The sequence below is a fragment of the Alexandromys fortis genome, unplaced genomic scaffold, assembly GCF_014885135.2.
Source record: "Alexandromys fortis isolate MF-2015 unplaced genomic scaffold, M_Fortis_MF-2015_v1.1 scaffold_4, whole genome shotgun sequence".
Taxonomy (NCBI): Eukaryota; Metazoa; Chordata; class Mammalia; order Rodentia; family Cricetidae; genus Alexandromys; species Alexandromys fortis.
In genome coordinates, this window is record NW_026067944.1 from 165,626 (window position 1) to 191,756 (window position 26,131).

Genomic DNA, 26,131 nt, shown 5'->3' on the forward strand with positions numbered 1-26,131 from the left:
TGTTGGCTCTGAGGATCGAGCTCATAATGAACTGGCTCCCAGCCCCAACAGAGGGATTCTTGACTATAGGTCAGTTACACTAGTCTGAGTGATATGCTGGCGAATGTTTAACAACAAGCTCTCCAGAAATCAAAAGCTCTCTTGTAAGTTGTATGTCCATTTCCAAGGTAGAAACAGGCTCAGTGAGGTCAAGGCCGCTTGTTCATCCCGGCCGCCCAGAATAAAAATAACTACACAGATACTGTATTAATTAAATCACTGCTTGGCCCATTAGCTCTGACTTCTTATTGGCTAACTCTTACATCTTAATTTAATTCATTTCTATTAATCTGTGTATCACCACTTGGCAGTGGCTCACTTAAAGTTTTGGCATGTCTGACTCTGACAGTTCCATTCTCTCTCTCTCTCTCTCTCCCCCCCCTCTCCCTCTCTCTCCCTCTCCCCCTTCCTTCTCTAAGAATTTAGTCCAGTTTTCCCTGCCTACCTAAGTTCTTTCCTGTCAATGGGCCAAGGCAGTTTCTTTACTCACTAACCAATAAAAGCAACACATAGACAGAAGGACTTCCCACACCACTCCTATAAGTTGTATGTCCATTTCCAAGGTAGAAACAGACTCAGTGAGGCCATTTTCAAGGTATGTATGTAAATTTCAGGACCATGGAAATGTCAACACATACAAACAGTAGGTTGTATGTAATTCCTGCCACACACCTAACTGAAGAAAGTCACGTATGTGTATACAAAAGCATGTTTTTATTTATCTCATTTTTCAACACATTTCTAAATTTTAACTATTAGAAAGAATCTCTTTGGTGTGAAAAATTTAGTAAGTCAAGTTGGTCTCATTTACTTGACACTGTTACAACTGGCTGTGTGCCTTCTAGTGTTTCTGTTGAGTGGCTTTTTGTTTAATTTCTAGTTTTATTCTTTCATCTTGAAAATCATAATTATCTGTCCCATGAAAAACTTCTTCCCTCTGTCTGCCCTTTGTTCAGCTTTAATAGCAGTTATGTGGCTGAACTGGGCAACCGTCCTGTGGGAGTCAAAGCTGTACTTTCCCCAAGGTTGCTTAGCCAGTTTTCCTCACTTGGGTATTTGAACTTGGCTGACTAGCTTCCCGTTAAGTTTCTGAACCAAAAAATATGTAGTTCGGGATAGACTGGACACTAGCCATAGCGTCTGTCTCTGTCTTGGCTCCTTTCTTCTCAATTTTAAGCATCCATTCTATTGAAGGAAAGAAACCAAAAACCTATTCCTAGAGGAATGAGAAATGTCTGTCAGGATCACTGTATTTTCATTCATATTGAACCCCTACCCTTTCATCAAAATACTGCTTTTCTTGGTCTACAAAGAAACACATGTAGGGCTGGAGAAATGGCTCAGTGGGTAAGAGCATTTGCTGTTCATGCAAAGACAGGCCTGGCTGTCTGGTCCAGTGACCCCAGCACAGGTGGATTCCAGCAGCTCACTGGCCAGGTGAAGCTGAGGTCGAGGATCAGTGAGACACTGTCTGAAAGGAGTAAGGTGGACTGAGCAAGATGCTCAATGTCTTCCTGTGGCCTCCGTGCGCGTGCGCGCGCACACACACACCAGAAAAGAAAGCAAGAGTACGTGTGAGAGAGCAGCTCCAGGCTTTGATGTGAGCACCTGCATCCCCCATAATTAGGGGATAATTAGCAGGTTGATCCTGCTCAGCTGTGTGCCCTGTCACAATTTTGTTGTCCTTAAGCTGCCCAAAGTGACACTTTTTAAAGTAACAACACTAGAAGCAAGTGGAGGGCCTTGCCTTTCTTGTCACCCTCTCTGCCTCGTTAGATTAAGCGTTGTGAATGCCGAATGCTGAATGTAGAAAATGAAGTCACGATGAGATGTTCGCATTGACATTATCTGAGAAGGGTCTCCAGGCCTGTTTCACATTCCTTTCCCAACCCCACCACAGAGCCAAGCTGGGTGGGGGGTTGGTGCACACAGAGTATCTGAATGTTGCCTTTCGAATTGCTCTACTACTGAGCTATATCCCCAGCCCTTCTTTTACCTTTCATTTGGAGACAGGATCTCATTAAGTTGTTCAGAATGGTCTTGAACTCCCAATACCAAAGGAGAATTTTCTACTTTCTATCGTCTTTCCTCTGCTTCCAAAGTAGCAAGGACCTCAGAAATGTACCATCATGCACAGCAAATTTTATGTTTTAAGTTATTCACTGTGTTTGAATGCTGCCTTTCATGCACTGGCCTACAGGACAGTGAAGTCACCCTGCCAGGCCTCACCTGGAGTGGGATTGACAGGAATCATCTTCCTTCCCCTGCTTCTCTGTCTTCACTCCAGTCCTACTCAGTGCAGTCCCGTTCTATGCAAGGGGCCAGAGAAATGGAAAAAAAAAAAAAAAACATACTAAAGAAAAGAATTAAGTCCCTATTCCTGTCAAAGAAGAGGTCCTGAAGATGGCATTTAAATCACTTGAGAGACACACAAATGAGTGTGGATGTGCACACGCAACTGACGGTAAGGGCTCAGACCCAGCAGCGCTGGATGCCAGTGAGTTAGGAAGGGACTCACCGAGGAGGCAGTTGACAACTCAGAAGGAATTTATTTGGCAAATAGAAAGGATACTTTAGGGAGAGAAGGGTAAATATCAGAGCCAGATATTAGATGAATATCATATTGTTGGGGGAGCCCAGGCTCTTCCATTCTTATCATTGGTGCCTGATATACAGCATGTACCCTGTTCTTATTTTTTCTTTTTTCAGATTAAGAGACTAGAGGTAATTTGTCTTTTAATCACCAGTTGTAAGCCCTCCCTTTACCTTTCTGCTAATTGTGCATGCTTGTTTCTTGCAGCCTTGAACCATCAGCACATGCTATGGACATAGATAAAGGAGTTGGAGGATGTTCTTTGAGATTCCTATTTCAGTGTAGTATATCTTTAAAAGAAAACATGCTAAGGCAACTGAGTTGGTCTGGTTTCTAGGCTAAATTTCTGGAGGCCCCTAGATGCCTCATAGTTTGCCTTGAAATTACAGAGTTACCTTCTCCCACCACAGGTCACCCTGTTCACTTATTACCACTTCCCTTGGAGTGGGGCTTATTCTCTATGAGAGATCAACAAGAATTCTTGGCCACATAGACTTCCATAGCCAATCCTCACTCTTGTGGAACAATGAGCACTTATTTAGGGTGGAATTACCTCACTTGCTGCTCAGGTATGTTAACATATGACATAGAATGACAGCCTGCAGAAGCCTGGGCCCTGTCATAGTTAATAGGGACTAAATTTCTTGCTCATGTCTGAGAAAGCTTCTCTCTCAACACATAAAATGTTCTGTGCTGCTTTATTCTGACAGAATGCTTGTCATTCACATTTAACCTGACAGTCCCTGCAATTTAACTAGTTAGACATCCTTAATCTTGCCTCTTTTTTTTTTTCATTTTTTCTAGAAATAAATAAGCTTGAAGAATGTGTGACAGAGCTGGCCCCACATCCCAGCTCTGTGACATGACTTGGGAAACTCTACTTGTTTGACCATATAATTTTCTAAAGGGTATATACTGAGGGTGGTCCTCCTGCTCTGTAGGGTATTAGAGGAATTGTAAGCAACAAGGAGGGAGAGTTTGGTGCACATCGGGTCCTCAGAAATAGCAGTCATTCTTAGCAGTTCCTGTTTGTGTTTGAAACAGTCACAAACTCTGCACCAAGCCCCCCCCCCAAAAAAAAATGTCTAGCAGCTTCTATCCAAGTATGTGCATGGAATATGTCTGTCTCGTTTGTGTGGCAGACTCTCAAGGCCCAATCTGGAGCCAAATCGTTTTGGGTTCTTTTCATGCAAAGATTCAGGGCTTAATCACAGAAGGACACTACATAGTAGGCCAGATAACAGAGCTGTCAGGACTGCTGGACTCTGTCATCCACTCATTCTGTGCCGTTGAATGAAACAACCAGGAATGCAGCCAAGATGGAGGAACCAGACAAGAGGAGTGTGTGGCAGAGATACAATGTTTGACTTCTGCAGCCAACAGAGTCTTCTGCTCAGAATTGAAAACATTTGTGGACAGTTCTTCTGATAAATTTATGTAAAAACCACAAAGAGAAAAAATAGTGTTGTTTTAAGACACTACATTCTGGAAGACACTCTATATTCTAAGAAGGACCATTATATCTGGTTTCTGCCTATAGCAATTGTTTATAAAAAGTCAGGGTATAAATTATAAATCTTAAAACAAATATGACTTACTCTTAAAAAAATTAAAGCCTGGAGTTCTCGTCTATTTCCCTTTTCCAGGGAGATTCATGTCACCTCTCTTAAAGTTCTCCTTGTTTCCTTTCTTCTCTGGTGTTGTAGACTGTAGGCTTTTTGCTTATATTTAATATTTACTTATGAGTGAGTACATACCAAATTATTTGTCTTTTCTGGTTCTAAGTTACCTCACTCAGGATTTTTTTTTTCTAGTTTTATCCATTTGCGTGCAAATTTCAAGATGTCATTGTTTTTTAGCACTGAGATGTACTCCATTGTTTAAATGTACCACATTTCCTTTATCCATTCTTTGGTTGAGGGACATCTAGGATGTTTTCAGGTTCTGGCTATTATGAATAATGCCGCTATGAACATAGATGAACAAATGTCCTTGTGGTATGGGTCTGCGTCCTTTGGGTATATGCCCAAGAGTAGTATTGCTGGGTCTTGAGGTAGATTGATTCCCAGTTTTCTGAGAAACCACCATACTGGTTTCCAAAGTGGCTGTACAAGTTTACGTTCCCATCAGCAATGGAGGAGTATTCCCCTTACTCTGCACCCTCTCCAGCATAAGCTGTCATTGGTGTTTATGATCTTACTCATTCTGACTGACTGACAGTCATTTTGATTTGCATTTCCCTGATGTCTCCTAAGAAAATTTGGAGAAAGTAGGGCAGAAGGGGAGGGGGAAAGGAGAAGTAAAGGATATAGACAGAAGTTTCTGTCCCACCTGGTCCCGAAGCTGTTCAGTCCAAAAGAAACATACTAAGACTTATGGTAATTACAAGCTATTTGACCTATTAGCTCAGGCTTATTATTAACTAGCTCTTACAACTTAAACTAACCCATAATTCTTGTCCATGTTTAGCCACGTGGATTGGTACCTTTCCTCAGTAAGGCATTCTCATCTTGCTTCCTCTGCATTTGGCTGATGACTGCATCTCTGCCTTTCCTCTTCCCAGAATTCTCCTAGTCTGATCGCCCCGCCTATATTTCCTGCCTGGCTACTGGCCAATCAGCATTTTATTAAACCAATATGAGTGACAAATCTTTACAGTGTACAAGAGCATTGTCCCACAGCATTTCTTCTCCTTTCTTTTAAAAACAAAACCCCTGCATCTAATCTCCTTTGTTTAGCTTTTTTCTTACCACTATCCATAACAACTTGTAACCAACACACTAAACAAAGACAAATACCCATAATCCATTTTCTGGGAATGTGGGTGTGGTTTTCTAGGCTACTTCCTGCTGATTGGGAGCACTGGTAATCTTATGGGGACCCAAAGAAATATTAGAATTATGGTCAAATCCTGACTGGAGTATTTTGTGAGGCTTGACAATCTTAACCAGCAGCATTGAAGTTGTTTTGGATGCAGAAATCAGAAGAAACTACAAAAGAGGTGCTCTGAAATGGATCATTGGGCCATCTGTTCCCACTGAAGATTTTTCAGGGGGTCTTGCTTGATCAAAACTTATTTTTCTTAACCAAGAATGAATCCATAGCCTCTCATTTCCCATGGAAACAACAGCCAAACCTCTTCTCCAAAGTAACATATCTTTTGACTTAAATTATGAAGTCCAAATGTTTTCACAATATATAGATTGAATTAATCCAGCAGTATTTATAATCAAAATTAAAAATACTGTACCTCCTTCTTCAGTTGTCTTCCTCAAAAACAACACAATAACATACAGTATCCAGATTCTCTGTGTATTTTCTATCTTGATATGGCTTTTTTTTTTTACTCTGTTTCTTTTAAATTTTTTTTCTTTTTTTCTTGAGACAGGGTTTCTCTGTATAGCTTTGGCTGTCCTGGATCTCACTCTGTAGACCAGGATGGCCTCAAACTTATAGAGATATATCTGCCTGTGCTTCCCAAATGCTAGGATTAAAGGTGTGCACCACTACTCCTGGCTACTCTATTTCTTTTTCTTTTTTAAAGACTTTCTCTTCCTTTTCTTTCTGTCCCAAGCCTAAGTATATTTTTAAATACACTGTAAACTGTTGATAGATAATGTTTTTTTTTCTGTCTGAATTATCTTTATTGTATATCTCTATCTTTTTCTGACCACAAGAGTCTTTAATCTGCTAAGAGACATGACTAGGATTAAAACTGCAGCTTTGGCAACTGGCTCCACCCCATTCCTTAACTTTTTGAAAGTCTAGCTTCATAGTGGAGGTACTGGTATTTAAGTGTTTGGTGGCAGGTTCTCTTAAAAGATCTGCAAGGTTTTTGCTGCTAATGCTGAGTCAAGAAGCCTCTCTGAAAGGAGTCATGCTTCTGCTCGCCATCAGTAAATAGAGCCTATGGAAGTAAGGCAGTTACCAAGAAGCTGAGCTTGACTCTGTTCGTGTCTGTCTAGAATTCCCTCCCCCCCTTTAAAAAGCTTTCTCAGACTTTATATGGAAATTCTTGCCAAATGTTTGGGTGTCATTTGTAGACAGAAGTTTACACCTGGTCCCTCAGCTCTTCAGTCCCAAAGAAATACACAGAGGCTTAAATTAATTATAAATTGTTTGACCTATTAGCTCAGGCTTATTATTAACTAGCTCTTACAATTTAAATTAACCCATAATTCTTGTCCATTTTTAGCCATGTGGCTTGATACCTTTTCTCAGTAAGGCATTCTAATTTTTCTTTCTCTGCATCTAGCTGATAACTACATTTCTGCCTTTCCTCTTCCCAGAATTCTCCTAGTCTGGTCTCCCCACCTATACTTCCTACTTGGCTACTGGCCAGTCAATGTTTTATTAAACCAATATGAGTGACAAATCTTTACAGTGTACAAGAGCATAAGGGTGTAGGAGAAGGGCCCGCTTGTTTGTTCTGGCCACCCAGCTAGCTTAGCCCTGAAATAATCACACAGAAATTGTATTAATTAAATCACTGCTTGGCCATTAGCTCTAACTTTTTATTGGCTAATGTTTACATATTAAATTAACCCATTTTCATTAAACTGTGTATCACCACGAGGTCATGGACTACCAGCCAAGTTTCAACATGTCTATTTCTGGCAGCAGGTCCATGGCATCTCTTACCCTGCTTTCTTCCTCCCAAAATTCAGTTCTGCCTTCCCTGCCTACCTAAGTTCTGCCCTATCAACAGGCCCAAAGCAGTTTCATTAACTAATGAAAGCAGTACAAAGAAAGAAGGACCTCCTACATCATTTCCCCTTTGCTGTTTAAACAAAAGGAAAGCTTTAATATAGTAAAATTCTAGCAAGAATTACAGTTACAATATTTATATTTACTTTATCTTTTATTATAACTAAAGAAAACTATAAATCCTTCAATTCCATCAAAGACTCCAGAAGGATATAATATTACCTAAGTAACAAGAAGTACATTGTAAGCAACTTCCAAAACTCTAGAAATGACAGACTCATTCATGAAGCAGGAGCCCCAAAGGATCATCTCACCTTTATGCAAGTTCAGCAGTCATTTCTCTGCATGTCCTGCATGTCTAGTAAAGCAGTCCAGGAAAGAGCAGGTTTTTGTCCAAATGACTAATCAACTCCATAAGGAATCTCTTTGATGCCCATCTTTTTCTTGAAGTAGCTTGTGCTTCCAGGAGATGTGTCTCTGGTGCAGGAGAATTGTCTGCAATCTGTCAATCATGTTTCAAATAAACACTGATTGGCCAGGCAGGAAATATAGGCGGGAAAACCAGACAGGAAGTAGAAATGATGTAATGAGAACAGGAGAATTCTGGGAAGGAGGAAGTTGATTCCTCCCACTCCTGCCCAGACCACCGAAGTAGCAGGATATGATCTGCCCCACTGAAAAAAGGTACTGAGCCACATGGCTAACATAGACCAGAAAAATGGGTTAATCAAGATGTGAGAGTTAGCCAGTGAGAGGCTAGAGCTAATGGGCCAATCAGCTTATAATTTATGGAGACCTATGTGTGATTTTTCTCTGGGACTAAACAGCTGGGGGGTCTGATGGGACAAAAACCCAACAACAAACAGCACCCTCCATGTTGCATATCTCACTGTCATGAAAAGTCTTAAGTTCTTAAACATTTTAAATGCCATATTCTGAAGGTCTCTGAGATTTGAAGAATACCTATTTAGCTGAAATATATCTGTATACATCTAGAAAATCTAACTAACATGACTGCAAGCTTGACTATTATATATGATTATCTATTAACCTATATTTTTTAATTATACATGACATTTTTAAATGAACTACAATCACAATAACTTAATCAAGATCAGAAATACATAAACATGTAACAAAATTGACCTTAAATTTGTATCAATAAACCAAGATCCATACCAATGCAAATTATTCATATCTATATCATAATGGGGGGAAGAGAGCATGGGAGAATGGGGTGGTCAAGATGGGGAAAGGACAGAGAGAGAAAGCGCATGGAAAGAAATATTCTGATTCAGAGAACCATTATGGGGCTAGCAAGAAATCTGGTACTAGCGAAATTCTTGGGAACAAGGATGATCCCAGCTAAGTCCCTAACAATAGTGGAGAGGGTACCCGAACTGGCTTTCCCCTGTAATCAGGTTGATGACTACCTTAATTGTCATCATAGAACCTTCATCCAGCAACTGATAGAAGCAGATGCAGAGATCCACAGCTAGAACTGGACCAAACTCCCAGAGTCCAGTTAAAGAGAGGGAAGAGCAATAATATGAGCAAAGGGGTCAAGACCATGATAGGGATACTCACAGAAACAGCTGACCTGAGCTCCTTGTAGCTCAATGACTCTGTACTGATAGTGGGGAAATCTGCTTAGGATCAAATTAGGCCCTCTGAATGTGGGTGACAGTTATATGGCTGGGGGCAGTCTATGGAGCCAACTGGCTATGGGACCAGGATTTATCTCTGGTGCTTGAACTGGCTTTTTGGAGTCCATTTTCTTTGGAGGCATACCTTGCTCAATATATATATATATACATGTAAGAGGGCCTTAATCTTGCCTCAAAGTGATGTGCCAGACTTTGTTGACTCCCCATGGGAAGTATCACCCTCTCTGAGGAGTGGATGAGGAATGGGATAGGTGGGAGGTGGAGGGAGTGGGAGAAGGAAAGGGAGAGGGAACTGGGATTGGTATGTAAAATGATAAAAGATTATTTAAAAAAATAAAAAAATTAAATCCAAACTAGAACCACTGTCCTTCTTTTATGTATATATGAAAAAATAAAAACTATATTATTGGTAAATGCATAGACTATTACAGTAAATTCACAATGAATGTGAAATGGTTTACTCATAAAACTATTTTCTAAATCTTTCTTTGTTCCTATCTAGTTATACTTTCATGAATAGAATTGCTGAGAACTTGTTTATACAGAAAGTAACTGCACTACAAATTCTTGTCCCATTTTTGTGATTCCTCATGTCACTTAGGAATCTTGGCATGCTAAGGTGTCCAGCACTAGAATTCATATTTATTAAAATAAATCACTTAGTAATAAAAAGAATTATACTAACAAAATCCATATTGTACCACATACTAAATGGCTTGTGTAATAAGGGCAAGCTAATTATTTATGGGATGAAAGCATAGGGTATGTAACCTTTTGTGATTTCATAGCAGTAGCTAGCCAGAATGTTAACTTTGTTTTGTTGCTATGGAGGACAATTATAAGTATGTATAGGTATTTATTTGACTCATAAATTTTACTGTTAGAGCCAAGTCATTCTCCTGGGCTTATGGGAATATATGCCACAGAAACCATGTGAAAGGGTCACTTCAAATCTCAGATCAAAACTGATGTCTTTGAGATTTTGCAATCTACCAGCTATGTGATGCACATGGTCTTAATGATAACACTGCCCAGCAATAGACACTTGAGGTGTTTAAGATGGCCCAGAATGATCCACTACACCCATGGTGCCAACACGCACCTACTGTGGAAGATGCTCAATCAGTGTGTGTCCCTCTTAATGGACAAGCCTATATTTGGTGATATACATGACAATCAAACACAATAGTAAAGGGAATGGGCATCCCCCACACACACACTTCCAAAAAAGTTTGGAAAAACAGATTGGTTTGGAGCCTGGACCACAAAACGTGGGAGGGCTCTTTATGGAGAACCACAGCCAAAAGGAATTCTCTTTACTGATGAATTCCTCTGGCCCTTTGTACTGGCTTTCTTGGGGCATGTCAGTTATTCCTACAACCAGCTAACCACCCCCAGCCCATCCAATTCTTACTTGAAATATGTGTTATGGGAAACAGGGCAACAGAGAGAACTTTTGAGTGTGGTCAGTCTATTCTTAACTTTGGTAGGCTATTCAAGTTTACCAGACTGATTCTGGCTTCATGGGGCCTCAAAGGTTTTTGAATAATAAAAACTTGAACACAGCAAAATGCATTTAAATCATGAGCCAATAATGGACTACAGTGGGTGGTAGTTCAAGAAGCTAGCCAATGGGAAAGCATGGACCCTGAAGGGCCTTTGCCTGTGGGCAACTGCATCATAAATGTGCTGTTTGAGCCAGGTTTTTCAAGAAGTTAGATTTCTTAGTGTTACAGGCCAACTTTGCTCCACTTTCTGAACTGAAATCTCTGATGCACAGCATTCTGTAGATTGATTCCCCTTGCTCTTCTTGCGCTTCTCCCAGCTCCCATGGGAACAAAGTCCCTAGTCTCTTGAAAGTAATGCTAAGTAAACAAACACTACAAAGGCTGTTAACAGGGGGATATCTCTCTCAAATGTTTAGGTTTTTTTGTGGTTATCTAGGTTCAAGGAGGAAGGGGGTCCCCTAGCTCCAGGAGCCAGCAGGGCCTCTTTGTAGTAGGCATCTATATGTTTAGCCAGATGTCATCCCAGGGAAGGGCAAAGAAGGAAAGATAAAGCAGAATTCTTATTAAAAATAAGACACCTGAGGGAGAGAAAAAACAAGCTAGAGAATGTGTCGAGTGGAAAGGCCAGGCAGTGCCATCTGCTGTTGATTAACGCTGATAGTCAGCAATGAGAAGTGCACACTGCCAGGAAGTGCCCCTGCTCTTTGGAATGTGGACCTGTGGCAGCTGTCTTGGAGCAGATCTTCATGTATCCCACATGCAAAGATGCCCAGTGACAACACAGTGCTACAGAATGCATACAGACAGAGAAGGACAGGAGGGACAGGTGCCTGTGGTAGTGTCTGGGTGGGCATGCATCTTCTGATCTTGCTTCACCTTGCTGGCCTTTGTTTCCCTATCAATAACAAAGTGACACTTGGCCAAATGACCTCTGTGCTCCCCTTAAGCTCCCAGATTCCACTGTCCATCACACTCTCCCCGACCAAATCTCCCAAGGTTCTTCTAAGGTTCTGGAGAAGTGTGAAGAGCCTTAGACACCTCAAGCCCCCAAACTCAATAGCACCCCTAGCAGCTCAGTTGCATCCAGTCTTTTTTCAGAGATCCCCTGTAACATTTGGTGTTACAGTTGCCACCAAAGCAATGTTTCTTCCTCAACATGGAATGGGACATGCTTGGAGATCTACTTATAATTCTTTCTCTCCTGATTTTAATAGTACTTTCACATTTTCTGAATGCAAGAGGCTTTGTTTTATTTTAAGTAATTTCAGTTTATTTGTGTGTATGTGTGTGTGTACTTGTGTGCATGTGTACATGTGTGTGTTCATGCACACATGCATATGCACAGGTGGAGGTCAGAGGACTGCTGTAATAGTCACAGTAGGATCTCCTGCCATGTGGTCCCTGGGTCAAAATCAGGTCCATCTGCAGGTGCCTTTACTTGCTGAGCCATCGCAATAGCCCAATTTTATCTTAAACCATCAGATCATAGAGACTTTGTGCTGGAATTTGTATATGTTTGTCTTCATTTGTTTGTTCATCTTTTAGTTAAGGGTAGGGCATTAAAATTGTTTTTGTCTTTTCCTTCTTGGCAAATATATGCAGACAGCAATATTTTAGTAGAGGGTGAGGCTGGATTCCAGTGGGAATGGAGGGTAAAGATCTCACACTAAGACAGTAGCAGTGAAAATGGAAAGAATGAGCAGAGCAGAGATCATGGTGTAGTGCAGAGATGGTACCTTGCAGAGGCCAACTCAAGTCAGAATCCTGGCTGTGGTATGTGTCAGATGGCACATACACTGTCACTACTGTACCTCCTTGTAGCTTGTTCTATGGATTCCAGATGCTACCTACCCATAAAGGACTCAGCTCAGAATTTTGTACTGTGTTGGAAGCCAGTGAACATCGGGAAGCTAGGTGATAAATAAAGATGGTAGTGAAAATACCCTACAGGAAGATCAGCAGGGACTCATATATTGAAGAATTAGTAGAGGCACACTGTGGAGATTTTTAGTTTAACCACCTGAGTAGTTTGTATAGTAGTACTTAGTTAAGTTGGGGATCCAGTCGCTAGGGCAGCAGTAGACATGAGACAGCACTGAGACACAAATACAAGTAAGTAAACAAATGTAATTTTTAAAATAGTTGATTATCCATCATCAGAGAGGTTTCTCCCTGCAGCTGATGGAAGCAGATGCAGAGACCCACACCCAAACATAAGGCGGAACTTGGGGCACCCCGCAGAAGAGGGAGAGGAAGGATTGTAGGAGCTAGAGGGGTCAAGGATACCAGGAGAACATGACCCACAGAATCAACTAAGCAAGGCTCTTAGGGGCTCACAGAGTCTGAGTCTCTCTGTGTCTGCACCAGGACCTCTGTGTGCATGCTGTAATTGTTTAGCTTGAGTGTTTGTGGGAGTAGGGGTACCTCTGACTCTTTTACCTGTTCTTGGGACTCTTTTCCTACTGCTGAGTTGCCTCATCCAGCCTTAATATGAGGGTTTGTCTAGTCTAGTCTTATTGTAACTTGTTAGACTATGTTCAGTTGCTATCTCTGGGAGGCTGCTATTTTCTGAAGGGAAATGGAGGAGCAGTGGATCCAGTTGGGAGCATGGGGGGGGGGGGCGAGCTAGGAGGATTGGAGGAAGTGGAGGCTGTAGTTGGAATCTATTATATAAAAAAAGAATAAATAAAAAGAAAAACTGGTTGATTATCATAGTGGAGTGTGATTTGAAGTTGTGTGTTATTTTAAAATCGTATTGGGTGTAACTATGACAATATGATATAATATTGGATGGGCTTGTATTGCTGCAGTGGAGAGTTTGTTTAATTTGAAAATATGTTCATGGTATAGGAAGGCATGTGATAAACTCTTCTTATTTATGTTATTTAAATCCAAACTCATTGTCCTGGCTAGTGTTGTCAAGTTGACAGAATCTGGAGTCATCTCAGAGACAAGCTTCCTGGAATATCTAGTGAGAGGTCTTTTAGCCCCACATAGGGGGATTATGTTGATTACGTTCATTGAATGGGAATATCCATCCTGAAAGTCCTGGAGTGTGAGAAGAGGAGAAAATGAGCTGACTGGGCGCAGTGGGACAACCTCTGGGGCTGGCTGTCTTGCCATGGACTGTAGCCCGGAGCTGCCAGTCAGAAGAGACCTTTTCTTCTCTAGCTTTCTTTTTGTCAGGGCTCACACTTGCAGCATCAGGAATAGTAACTAAGATGTGCTTTAGCGAAGATACTGTTTGAAATGATGTTTTTTTATCTGACTTGTCTTACAGGTATTCAAGAAGGAACACAGTGTACCAAATGTAAAAATAACTGGGCACTGAAGTTTTCAATCATATTATTATACATTTTGTGTGCCTTGCTAACCATCACAGTAGCCATTTTGGGATATAAAGGTAAGTATGCACTCTTTCTGTTTCCTTTCCAAATAGCAAAGGGATTTGAAATTTAAATGCTAAAAACATCACCTTTGGAAGTAAGAAGTACAGCTGGCCCTCGTATCCATGGAGAGTTAATTTTAGGTCATTTGTCCCCTCAAAGGATCTCAAAATCTTTTAATGCTGTCTTCCCTTTAGTTCAGGGCTTCCATTGTTAGTATGTATACATTCTCCCATATATTTTATGTCACTGCTAGATGACTTATAATACCCAATATAATATAAATGCTATGTGGATGGTTGCTACACCTCATTACATAGAGAATAATGCCAAAAATAATTTGTATATGTTCAATACAAATACATTTTCCCCAAGTATTTCCATTGTGAGGTTGGTTAAATCCAAGGACCTAAAACCTGGGAAGGACTGTTGAATTATATTTATGATACTCCTGTGTAAAACTCACTAACATGATGAATTCCATTTTTGTGTCCTGAGATATTAGCTATGGATGGGACAGTTTTGATTCACTTCATAATCATGACAGCCCTTTCTAGGTTAGGAAGATTTTTTTCTTTTTTCCATGTTGCTTTTTTCCAGCAATTTCCTTTTCCTTCTTCTTCTTCTTCTTCTTCTTCTTCTTCTTCTTCTTCTTCTTCTTCTTCTTCTTCTTCCTTCTTCCTTCTTTCTTCTTTCTTCTTTCTTCTTTTTCATCTTCTTTGTCTCTAAGAAGCCCGGGAAAGTGCTGCTGACAGAGGAGAATAAGCAACACACAGGCTATACAGGGACTTGACTCATCCCCCAGGGATTGACCAACTGATGCACTTTTTTTCTTCTCTAAAGCATGTTTACTTCAGTAAAGAAAACAAAACAATTACCCCCATAGAAATTAAACTTATAAGCAACTTAATAAACTGTTAGGCCTACTATGTCTGATTAAGGTAGAGGAGATTTTCCTCCAAATCTTCCAGACCTACTAAACTAGGTCCCAACACACCCACATACCACACACCGCTGCTGCCGTGATCCTTTCTGAGATCATGGGTAGAAGGAGTCATAACTAAGAAACACAAACTGCATAAACCCTTGTATGGAAGGCAAACATAGAAGCCTGGCCTGTCACAATAACATGAGACAGACATGGTATCTGATTGTAGCACAGAAGCAAGTGAGGGTCACACCTTACAACCATTGTCTTAACGGTCTCCTCAACTGTTGACAGACCTCAGAACTGACAGATTAACCCAGAAGAATTACTGCACCAACTGTCCTTGTCCTTAACTTGTGGTGCCAGTTTAGGAAAGATAAAATCAGGGAGCGAGTTCCCTTCCACTGTAAATCCCCCAGCACCCTCACTGTGGCTTCTGAGAGGGCCCGGTTGAATTCAGTGCTTCTGAATTAGAATTGACTTAGGAATCAGTCCAAGTTATCATGATCATACCTATTTTTTAATACAATTATGAATGCCCAGTAAGTGTCTGCCACTAGGTGTTGTGTTAGTCTCATCCCCTTTAGTGCTATAGCCCAGATGTAAACCATCACTTCTGGAGGTTGATTTTGTAAGGCAGTAACCACCATGCCATTCTTCAGATTAGTTGGGATGAGCAAAGATGTCAGTTTGGACCCAAGCTACAGTGTCTCCCTACTCACTTTTCCTTGATTGCTTACTGTATTTTTATTCATCTCTATGGAAAACAAAAGTTATCATACAGAGTATATTGATTGATGAGTTGGGGCGATGAGAATTTAGGAATTTGCCTGGTCACTTTATCCATTTATGATGAATTTATTTCATCATGAAGGAACAGAGGCTGCGGTTTAAAAAGACTGCTGAATCATGACGGCTGGACAGAGGAGCAGGGTCAGAACCTAACGGTGTGTTTTATGTCCCAGTCATTCAAACTGCCCCCTTTTTTCCTGGACCATGACTTTTCCTACTGTGCTGAAGATGATCAAAAACAGTCATTCACTAAGGAATGTCAGGGCTCAGTACAGACTGATAGCATGGGAATTAAAATTCACTGCTAGAAGTGAGAGCAGAGGGGGTTCGTGGGTACACTTTGTGAATTTTACCTCTGCTGGAAAGGATAAGATTTATGGCTTTGGAATTACACAGAAAGCCAAGAGTCCAACTGTCGTCTCACTCCATCTCCGTACCACATTGGAATAGCTCCAGCATATCCATGCGCTTGATCACTGATCTGTGGTCCCAGGACTGTGTTGTACCTAAATGACTACTTTGCTGCTTATGTCTCTGATACATGTCTCACCAAAAGCCCCTGAGTGGAGCCTCCCACAGTGTTTGTTCCCACAATGAACTTTCTCCACTTTAGGTTCCATTAAATCATATCATTATGGCTAGTCTGTCTGGCTTATGTGGGTTAACACCAACTACAGGATTCTACTAAAGCTGCCTTTTATTTATGAAATCTCTCACTAGTACCTAAAACTCAGGGCTTCTTTATTAGACACCCAGGAAAGTTAGCTACATGAGTGGGTAGCTGGATGAATGGTCAGATGATGGTTAGGAACTGGCTTCTCTGAAGGTAAAGAACAGACGCCAAGGAACCTCTGAGCCAGTCTCTTTGTAGGGGATTGTTGTTCCTCAGAGCACTACCCAGAAACCTAGCATTCCAGGGTGAAGGGAGAAGAGATCTGGGGAGTAAAGTGACATTGCCACTCTTTTCCCTCCTTCAGTGCCTCCATTCCTTTGGCTTCTGCTGACTAAAGAAGATGATACAATATACACTTCTAGTCACCAAAGCCAGCCTTAAAGAACTCAAAGTTAACATTTTCCAGATGTACTTTCTCTTCATGTGTCTGACTCCTCTTTCTTGCTGATAAGATTCTGAAGAACACAATGTTGTAGGAGGCAGAAAGATAAACCCCAGTTCTCTCCTCACAGACCCCTCTTTGGTGTCTAGTAAAGCACTTCTCCATTCAATAAAGGAAGAAATATGCAGTAAAAGTAGTCCAGGAGTGTTTCCGGACACATGAAAGGAAACGAAACTCTCTTAGCAGGACTGGCAAAGGCTGTGTTTACACTGTTTTCCTCAAAATTGTTCTTCGGTTCTCTTTTTATGTTATTTTCATAGCTACATGTTAGAATCTTTTGAAGACTCAGCTAGAGAATTTGCTGAGCAAACTGGAGGATGGCTTAGTCACTCAGACGTGAAACATGTTGGTTATGTTGCGGAAACATGTTTTTGAACAGTTGCAACTTGGTACATCCTTTACCCTAGACTCTATATCATTAATCATAAGCTTACATGAAAGGCATCCTCCCCAACCCCCTCTCACTATGGTTTTTCAAGACAGGGTTTCTCTGTGTAGCAGCTCTTAGAACACACTCTGTAGACCAGACTGACCTCGAACTCACAGAAGTCTGCCTGTCTCTGTCTCCCAAATGCTGGGATTAAATCATCTCTTAAATTCTTCAGTTAGTCATGTTCCTTCCAGAACATTCCCTTCTCATGAAATACTATCCCATTGCTCTGCCCAGCAGGCTCTTAAGATGCTTAGAATGACAAAAGGCACAAATCTGAGTCAGAAAGTCTCCAGTCCCTCGGGGTTCTGGACCTTGGTTTGTCTGATACATGACTGCTAAAGTTTGCCAGCATTGTGAGGACAACTAGGGGTGTGGTAATACCTCAAACCACACTGTAGAGCCCCTTAGAACTTGGGGTGCTGCCCTCCTGACTTTGTGTTGCTCAGTCATAAATCCTGAGGTAGTGTTAATGGTAGAAATGTCTTTGATAGGTTCCAAGGCTGTGTAGTTGCTGATCCTAGAATTCCTAGGAACTGTTGATGTTGATTTCTGTTCCTGCATTTTTCAACAACAGGTGGGAGCCCGCCCTCCAGGAGAGGCCAAGGCCTGTCTCTTTATCTTTAATATTTATATTATGACAGATGCATAATAAACATCTGTTGTGATAATTAAAAATAGAATGAAGATTGCTTTCCTTTATGGATTTTCCTTAATTAGAGGAAATCAGACTAAAGGAAGAAATATTAAAAAAAAAAAATCTGTGTGGAGTTGAAGAAGACACGGATTTTAGAGTTCCATCTCCTATCCTCTGAAGTCTCATTTCTTCTCTTACAAGCTGCGTGATTCTGGGTTATTCTCGAATATCTCTACAATTCAATTTTCTAATCTGTAAAACAGGAGGGAGGAGGAACTGACTGCAGTGACGGTACAGTACACATACACAACTAGAAGTTTCTTACTCATACCATAAAAACTGAGAGGCTGTTGTTACTGTCTTAGACTCAAGTAAGAGGCAAAGCTTAGTGTGCTGTGGTAGACCTCAGGAAGTGAGTGTTTCTGGGGTGTGAGCACTTGCAGAGTGGTGTTATCTGAAAAAGGATGAGGGGCCCCATGAACGCCCGGAATGTTGATGGCCCTTCTGTGCTGCCTCGTTTTCATTGTACAATGATCTGTGTAGACTTGGAATTTCTAGAATGAGACCGGAAGCTCAGCCATTATGCTTCTGGTTGAAAATTTGTGCTATAAATTAGGAGAAACCTGAAGAGATGGTGTGTGCTAGTGTAGTGCTGTCTCTGAGTCCCTGTCAGCCTCTAGTTTCTGTGAACACGTTTTGCCAGCCTTGCAGTCTTACAACTTGCTGCTTTATACCAGGGTGCTATTTTTAGACGCAGACACACACACACACACACACACACACGCACACGCACGCACACACACGGGGCTAGTTCTCGAACACTTGTGGGCAGCACACATCATTCCCTTTCCTTATTGAAAACAAACTAACAGTTTCTTTCTCCTCCTCCTTCGTTAAAGTATTATTCCCTTTATCCTAAGTACACTTGAATTATCTGTCCCCAATAGTTCTGTGTTTTTATAAACTAAAATGAAGGGAAATTCGGGCTGGAAATGACCGCCTGTCCGCATATTTCAGATTTCTTTGGCTTCCAGGAAGGAGGCAGGGCTTGAGATCCTGTGTGGTTTGAGGACAGAATGAGGCATATGTTTTTATCTGACAGTCAGAACTGAGTCTAAGCTCAGTTACTACATTTTTTTTAAAATTTAGCTTTGATAAAATGTATTTTGTTCTACAAGATTTGGGGGGATTCAGTAGCATGTATGCCTATCACACAATCCCAAACTAAAGATAGAATTGGACCTCTGTGTCCACATAGTAGTTTGTTTTTTGTTTTTAAATTATATGGCTGGATATGTGCACATTTGTGCAGTTCTCTTGGAGACCACAAGAGGGTGTCAGATCTCCTGGAGCCGAAGTTAGAACAGGCAGTTTGAGCCACTTAACATGGGTGCTGGGATCTGAATTCTGGTTCTCTGCAGGAGTACTCAATTGTAAGCCCTGAGTCATCTCTCCAGCTCCTGTGTGGCAGTTTTAACAATAATAATTCAATAAAATGTCATACTGGGGGCTCCCGGGTTAATTGATTTGTATGTTGGCCTCTACAGTCTAGCTCAGCTAGATTTCCTAGACCTTAGCAAATTCTCACTTATTTAAATAAATGGCACAATAACTATTAATTAAGTACTACATGCTAAACTAAGTACTGGATATAGCTGCAGATGGTCCTTAACTTACCATAGTTTGTCAACTTTATAATCATGTGAGGTAATAGACACTCAATAGAAAAACTCTACTTTGAAATTTTTTTCCAGACTAGTGATGGGTATTACGCTGGATAGTAGCTGAAGCCACAGCTCTGCCACCTGTGAGCATGAGGCTGAATGACTGACACTTTGCCATGCTGGGTCACTCAACTAGAATGTTTTGAATATCTTCAACTTACAGTGGGTTTGTCAGACATAATTCTGTCATAATAAAGACCTGTCAAAGATCATAGTAAACAGTGTATGTGTCCTGAAATAAGGAATGGGCTACTGTCCTAGAGAATTCTACAAGGTGCTGCTCAGCTGAGGTTCCCCAAATAGCTAGCAAGACTAAGTTTTAAAAAGACACTCAGTTAAAAAACAAAATAAAACAAAGAAGAAAATGGGTGAATACTGTAGATGGAAGAAGAGCTCCAATGTGCCAGCACACCCAGCTAAGCCAGTCCTTTGCCAGTGGAGTTCCCACACACAAGGAACATTAGGGAGGCTTAGAAGTCATATAATTTTTTGAATAATTATAGTGCTATATGTCTTCACATGTAGAAAATAACAAACGCGTTACAGTAGGGGATTCAGTGTATAACAGAGTACTCCAGCACATAAAAAACTTAGAAATTAATCCAAACCCTTTCTACAGCTTAAAAAAAAAAGGTTACAGATATACGGTCTGTACGCCATAAGTTATATCACTTGGCTTTTTGCTAGTTATTTATCTAAAGAACAGCCTGTCTTAGAGTATCTATTGCTGTGAAAAAACACCATGACCATGGCAACTCTTATAAGGAAAACATTTCATTGGGGTGGCTTACAGTTTCAGAGGTTCAGTTCATTATTACCATGGATGGACATCGTGGCATGCAAGTAGACATGGTGCTGGACAAGGACCCGAGACTTAATACATCTTGATCCACAGGCAACCAAGAAGTGAACTGAAACACTGGGCATGGCTTAAGCATAGGAGACCTCAAGCCCACCTGCACAGTGACACACTTCTCCAATAAGGCCACACCTACTCCAACAAAGCCACACCTCCTAGAAGTGCCACTCCCCATGAGCTTATGGGGGACCAGTTACATTCACACTACCACACAGTCTCCTCCGTATTTGATCTCAGCTTTCTTCTGTAATGACATTAACTCATCTTAGAGTTGAAAAACAAGCGTGAGCAGATAAGTCAACTAATCTCTTCTCTTCCCAAATCTCAGTTGTAGAGAAAATGGACAATGTCACAGGTGGCATGGAGACATCTCGCCAGACTTACAATGACAAGCTCACTGCAGTGGAAAGTGACCTGAAAAAATTAGGTAAACTACAGCAAGAGAGAGCCATTGAAAGGAGGGCTCCACTGTATGTCATCTGTATGAGTGATAACAATTTTTCAGAATGGTAATGCGTTTAGGGTTTTTATTGCTGCATGCTGTGTCCATACTTGCCATTTAATTCTAATATTTTCATGAGGGGGGTTGGTTTTGATTTTTCAAGACAGGGTTTCTCTGTAGCTTTGGAGCCTGTCCTGGAGCTAGCTCTTGTAGACCAGGCTGGCCTCAAACTCACAGAGATTTGCCTGCCTCTGCCTTCCGAGTGCTGGGATTAAAGGTGTGCGCCACTACTGCCTGGCTGAATATTTCCATTTTTAAAGGTAAGGACTCCCACCTTGAAAATCTCATGCATCATATAAAATCTACATCCAATCCTGATGGAAAAGAGCCGTTAAGTAGCATCTACCAGAGGTTCTCTGGTCAACTGCTCAGAAAATACTAATTTGAATTATTTTAAACTGTATAGGCACATTGTTGGGAATTAATTCTCTGTGTAGATCAGGTAGGCCTCAAACTCAGAGATCCTCCTGCCTCTACCTCCAGAATGCTGGGATTAAACTATGCCCACAGACTTAACTTTTTTAAAGCTTTTTATTTATGTGTGCTGGTGTGAAGGTATCAGATCTCCTGGAACTGGAGTTACAGACAGTTGTAAGATACCATGTGGGTGCTGGGAATTGAACCCTGTCCTCTGGATGATCAGCCAGTGCTCTTAATTGCTAAGCCATCTCTCCAGCCTCGTAACTTTTAATGTAAAAGATTCTAGCCTTGTTGAAGGGAGCTGCGGGCTCCCGGCCGCCTGGCTAGCTTATGCCCCAAAATAATTACACAGAAACTGTATTCTTTTAAACACTGCTTGGCCCATTAGTTCTAGCCTCTTAATGGCTAATTCTCACATCTTGCCTAACCCATATTTAGTAATCTGTGTAGCACCAGTCTTACCGGGAAAGATTCAGCATGTCTGACCTGGCGGCTTGCTTCATTGCTTCTGCCCTGGAGAGGAGAGGCATGGCGTCTGCCTAACTTCCTCTCTTCCCAGCATTCTGTTCTGTTTACTCCTATCAGGCCAAGCAGTTTCTTTATTAATTAACCAATGAAATCAACTCAAAACAGAAGACTCCCACATCATAGCCTGTTTGGTCTCTTGATGTTTATTTTCACTTATTAAAAAAATGAAAAAAAATGAATTTTGGTTTAAATGGTGTTTAAGATTCTATGAATATGATTCTGCTTTTGAAAATTGTCACTGAGTATAAAGAATTTTGGTAAATTTGTAAGATTGTTTTCTTATAAGTACACCCTGCCTGCTATCCTAGAATCTGGTAAATCGCCCTCTGTCTTTGAAAAAAGTGTCCACCCAAGTTTGTAAGTCCTATGTTGAACTCCTTTGCTGATTCTAAAGCCCCATTTTAAGTAGATTCTCAGTAATATACACCCTAACCTGCATGTACCACAGATTTTACATCTAAAAGACAGTACTACCATTTAAGTATATGGGATCCTTTTGAAAGATTATTTTTATTTTTGTTTGTTTGGTGGGAGGCATATACATGTCACAACATGCATGTAGTGGTCAGAGAACCGATGACTTATTGGCATCTGCTCTGTTCCTCCACTATGTAGGCTCAGGGAACTAATTCAGGTTGTCAGATCTGCCAGTAAACACCATTATCCATTGAGCCATCTCTTTGGCTGATATCTGGGTCTTTGGCCTCACCTAAACATCTCTCTACCACCAGTCTAAGTAACAAACATCTCTTATTCCAGGGGACCAAACTGGGAAGAAAGCTATAAGCACCAACTCAGAACTTTCTACCTTCAGATCAGATATTCTGGATCTGCGTCAACAGCTTCAGGAGATCACAGAAAAAACAAGCAAGAACAAAGATACACTGGAGAAGTTACAGGCAAGTGGTGATTCATTGGAGGACAGGCAGAGTCAACTGAAAGAAACTCTGCAGAATAATTCTTTCCTCATCACCACTGTCAACAAAACCCTCCAGGCATATAATGGCTATGTCACAAATCTGCAACAAGATACCAGTATGCTCCAGGGCAATCTGCAGAACCAAATGTATTCTCAGAACATGGTTATCATGAACCTCAACAACCTGAACCTAACCCAAGTACAGCAGAGGAACCTTATCACTAATCTGCAGCGCTCTGTGGACGACACAAGCCAAGCCATCCAGCGAATTAAGAATGACTTCCAAAGTTTGCAGCAAGTTTTCCTTCAAGCCAAGAAGGACACCGATTGGCTAAAGGAGAAAGTACAGAGCATGCAGACATTGGCTGCCAACAACTCTGTCCTGGCCAAAGCCAACAATGACACCCTGGAGGAGATGAATAGCCAGCTCAGCTCATTCACAAGTCAGATGGACAACATCACCACTATCTCACAGACCAATGAACAGAACCTGAAAGACCTTCAGGACTTACACAAGGATGCAGAGAACAGGACAACCATCAAGTTCAGCCAACTAGAAGAACGCTTTCAGGTCTTTGAGACAGATATTGTGAATATCATTAGCAATATTAGCTACACAGCCCATCACCTGCGGACGCTGACCAGCAACCTGAATGAAGTCAGGACCACTTGCACAGATACCTTAACCAAACACACTGATGACCTGACCTCCTTGAATAACACACTGGTCAATATCCGTTTAGATTCTGTTTCTCTCAGGACACAGCAAGACATGATGAGGTCAAGGTTAGACACTGAAGTGGCCAACTTATCAGTGATTATGGAAGAGATGAAGCTGGTTGACTCAAAGCATGGTCAGCTCATCAAGAATTTTACAATTCTACAAGGTAAGTGTAAATTTGGGTTTGTGTCAGTTATCTATTGCTGCAAAACAAATTATTCTAAAACTTGACAATTTAAAACAAATATATAATATGTAACAGGTTTTATGGATTGAGAATTCAGAAGCAGCTTCGTAGATTGGTCCTGACTGGTTGTTTTATTTGTGTGTGTGTGTGTGTGTGTGTGTGTGTGTGTGTGTGTGTGTGTGAGTGTTTGCACTTAAGGTGTTGGCTGAGGCGACAGTCATTTGAATGCTTAGTAGATGTGGGACATCTACATGTCATACATGGTCCTCAGCTGGAAACTCAGTTCATCACCAAGTGAATTTTCTTAGTGTTGTCACAATAGGGAAGCTGCCTTTCTCTGAAGTGGTCCAGTGAAGAGAGGAAAATGAAAACTACTTTGTAACTTCACCTCAGAAGTCATACACGCTTAGCAGTAGTGATCATCTGTAATCCCAGTACTTGGAAGGCTCAGCCAACAGGATTCTTAGTTCAAGACCAGGCTGGGCTACATAATAGGACCCTTTCTTGAGAAAAAAAAAATAGTATTCAGATGCCTGTAATCCCAACACTAAAGAGGCAAAGACAGGGGGAACAGGAGTGAAGGTCGGCATTCTTGTCCACATTAAGAGGGTGAAGCTAGCCTGTGTTACACAACACCTCCTTCTCCCATGTTCCATTCTTGATGTGTAAGTCAGCAGGAGGAGGAGAGCTAACTCCATATCTGGAAGGGTGGTGTATATATGTGTGATTAATTAGTTTATTGTACTAAGGATTTGTTGTTTTGGATTTTCTCAACATCTGAGCTATTTCAGTGCCTGTATATGTTGAGCTCCTGTGAAAACAAAATTAATTCATCCAGGTCTTCAGGCTATAACTAAGGTATTCCTATTTATACATTTCACCAGTAGAAGGGCAGTGGATTATTGTTATGCCCAAATCCATGAAGTCCCCCAAAAACCAACAAGAAGACCCAGTCCCATATGTAAAAGCAAAGAGTATTTGTTTTATGTAAGTTTGTAAACTCCATCTCTCCACATGTCCAATGTATTGGAATAAACGGAGAGCCCAGAGCTCAGTTAGAGCTGGGTTTTTATAGTAGTAAAGGTGGGGGTGAGGGGTTTCTGAGGTCCAGGACCCCTGATTGGCTGGCATTTGTCTAAGGGTGTCCTGGTGAGTGTGTGCTGGCGGGTGATCCTATCTACAGTGGTTGGAACTTGGAACATTATGCATTTCCTTTGGATGGTCTGTTCTTGGGTGGTGCTCAGGTAATGATCCTTCCTGCTTTAGGGTAAACTACTGAGACTCAGGCCTCTATTAAACTTATCGATGGCCGAGTTCTACTCTAGCAGGTGATAATAGTTAGAAGTAAAGAACTTCCTTTGGGTGGTCTGTTTCTATTTAGCTTATCATGGCTGGTTCCTACAATTGTCACAGTAATGGTGAGTTCACAGAAGATGGGAAAGGTGTCACTACCATAGAAAATGAACTTTACTGTCATCCGGGCATCCATGCTGTAGAAGCAATGACTTGGATCCAGGCTGATTTCCAACAATAACTGCCATCATAGGTTTTAATGCAAAAGTACTACTGGATGCTGTGCTCAGTTATCTAAGGCTTACAAAGAAGACCCTTTGGTAACTTAACCGCAAGAGAATTTTAAAGCCTCCAAAGATGGGTGTCAAGTAATCATACTCTTGACTTTCAGAATGGGTATAAAAGTTAGACTTAACACACTATATTTAGTTGGGTCTACTTTTAAGCCTGAGAAAAGTTTAAGAGGGGAATAGAGGAAGATAATCTGTGAGCTTTCAGGAAAGTCGCTATCACAATGAGTCCATTAAAAGGAGACAGGCGGCCTAATCTTATTTCCTTACACTGACCAGATTAGTTAAACTTGTAGAGTGGAAACAACACGTCCGGATTTTACCAAGGCATTGGGCATTGACACTGTTAAGAACAAGGTAGAAAAACAGGTGGATTGCAGCACATTTGGGTGGATACATTGATAGTAATAGTTTTCTGGTTAGATACCTGAGTAAGATAAAGCCAAACACACAGAACATCTCCCAGCTTCTGTTAGCCAGAGTCTTGGTGCAATGCAGTGGGCCATCTGTTTGGGGCCTTTCCATGCTGCCAGCTCCCTAAGGACTTGTGACTTCATCAGAAACTGTTTTGGGAAAATGTAGGTTTCCATGTCACCTCAGGCTTTCCACTCTGTACAACCAGGAAGGGAGTCTAGTTTCCGGCGGAGCAGGAAGTGAAGAGACCGAGCAGAGGAAATAGCCGCTTTTTTAAAGGGAGAGAGACCACGCCCCAATGGGCTGGTATCACAGCAGCTATTGGTTGGAGGGGCGGAAGGACCTCCCACAACACCTCCCCCTTTTGTTTAAGTAAGAGAGTTCTAAACCTACTATGAAATTATATACAATAAGTACAAATATCCTATTCTAACTAGCTTAGGTCTTGTATAATAAATAACTTGGCCAAGTC

At 41.2% G+C, this 26,131-nt stretch overlaps 1 protein-coding gene across 1 annotated transcript in view; it reads left to right on the forward strand.

The window, feature by feature from the left end:
• Colec12 (collectin subfamily member 12) overlaps window positions 1-26,131 on the forward strand; it is a 207,586-nt gene that overhangs the window by 163,913 nt on the left and 17,542 nt on the right. The window contains exons 3-5 of the mRNA XM_050148832.1: window positions 13,795-13,917; window positions 20,714-20,812; window positions 22,595-23,641. Coding sequence (XP_050004789.1) covers window positions 13,795-13,917; window positions 20,714-20,812; window positions 22,595-23,641 — 1,269 coding nt within the window. The remainder of the gene's footprint in view (window positions 1-13,794; window positions 13,918-20,713; window positions 20,813-22,594; window positions 23,642-26,131) is intronic.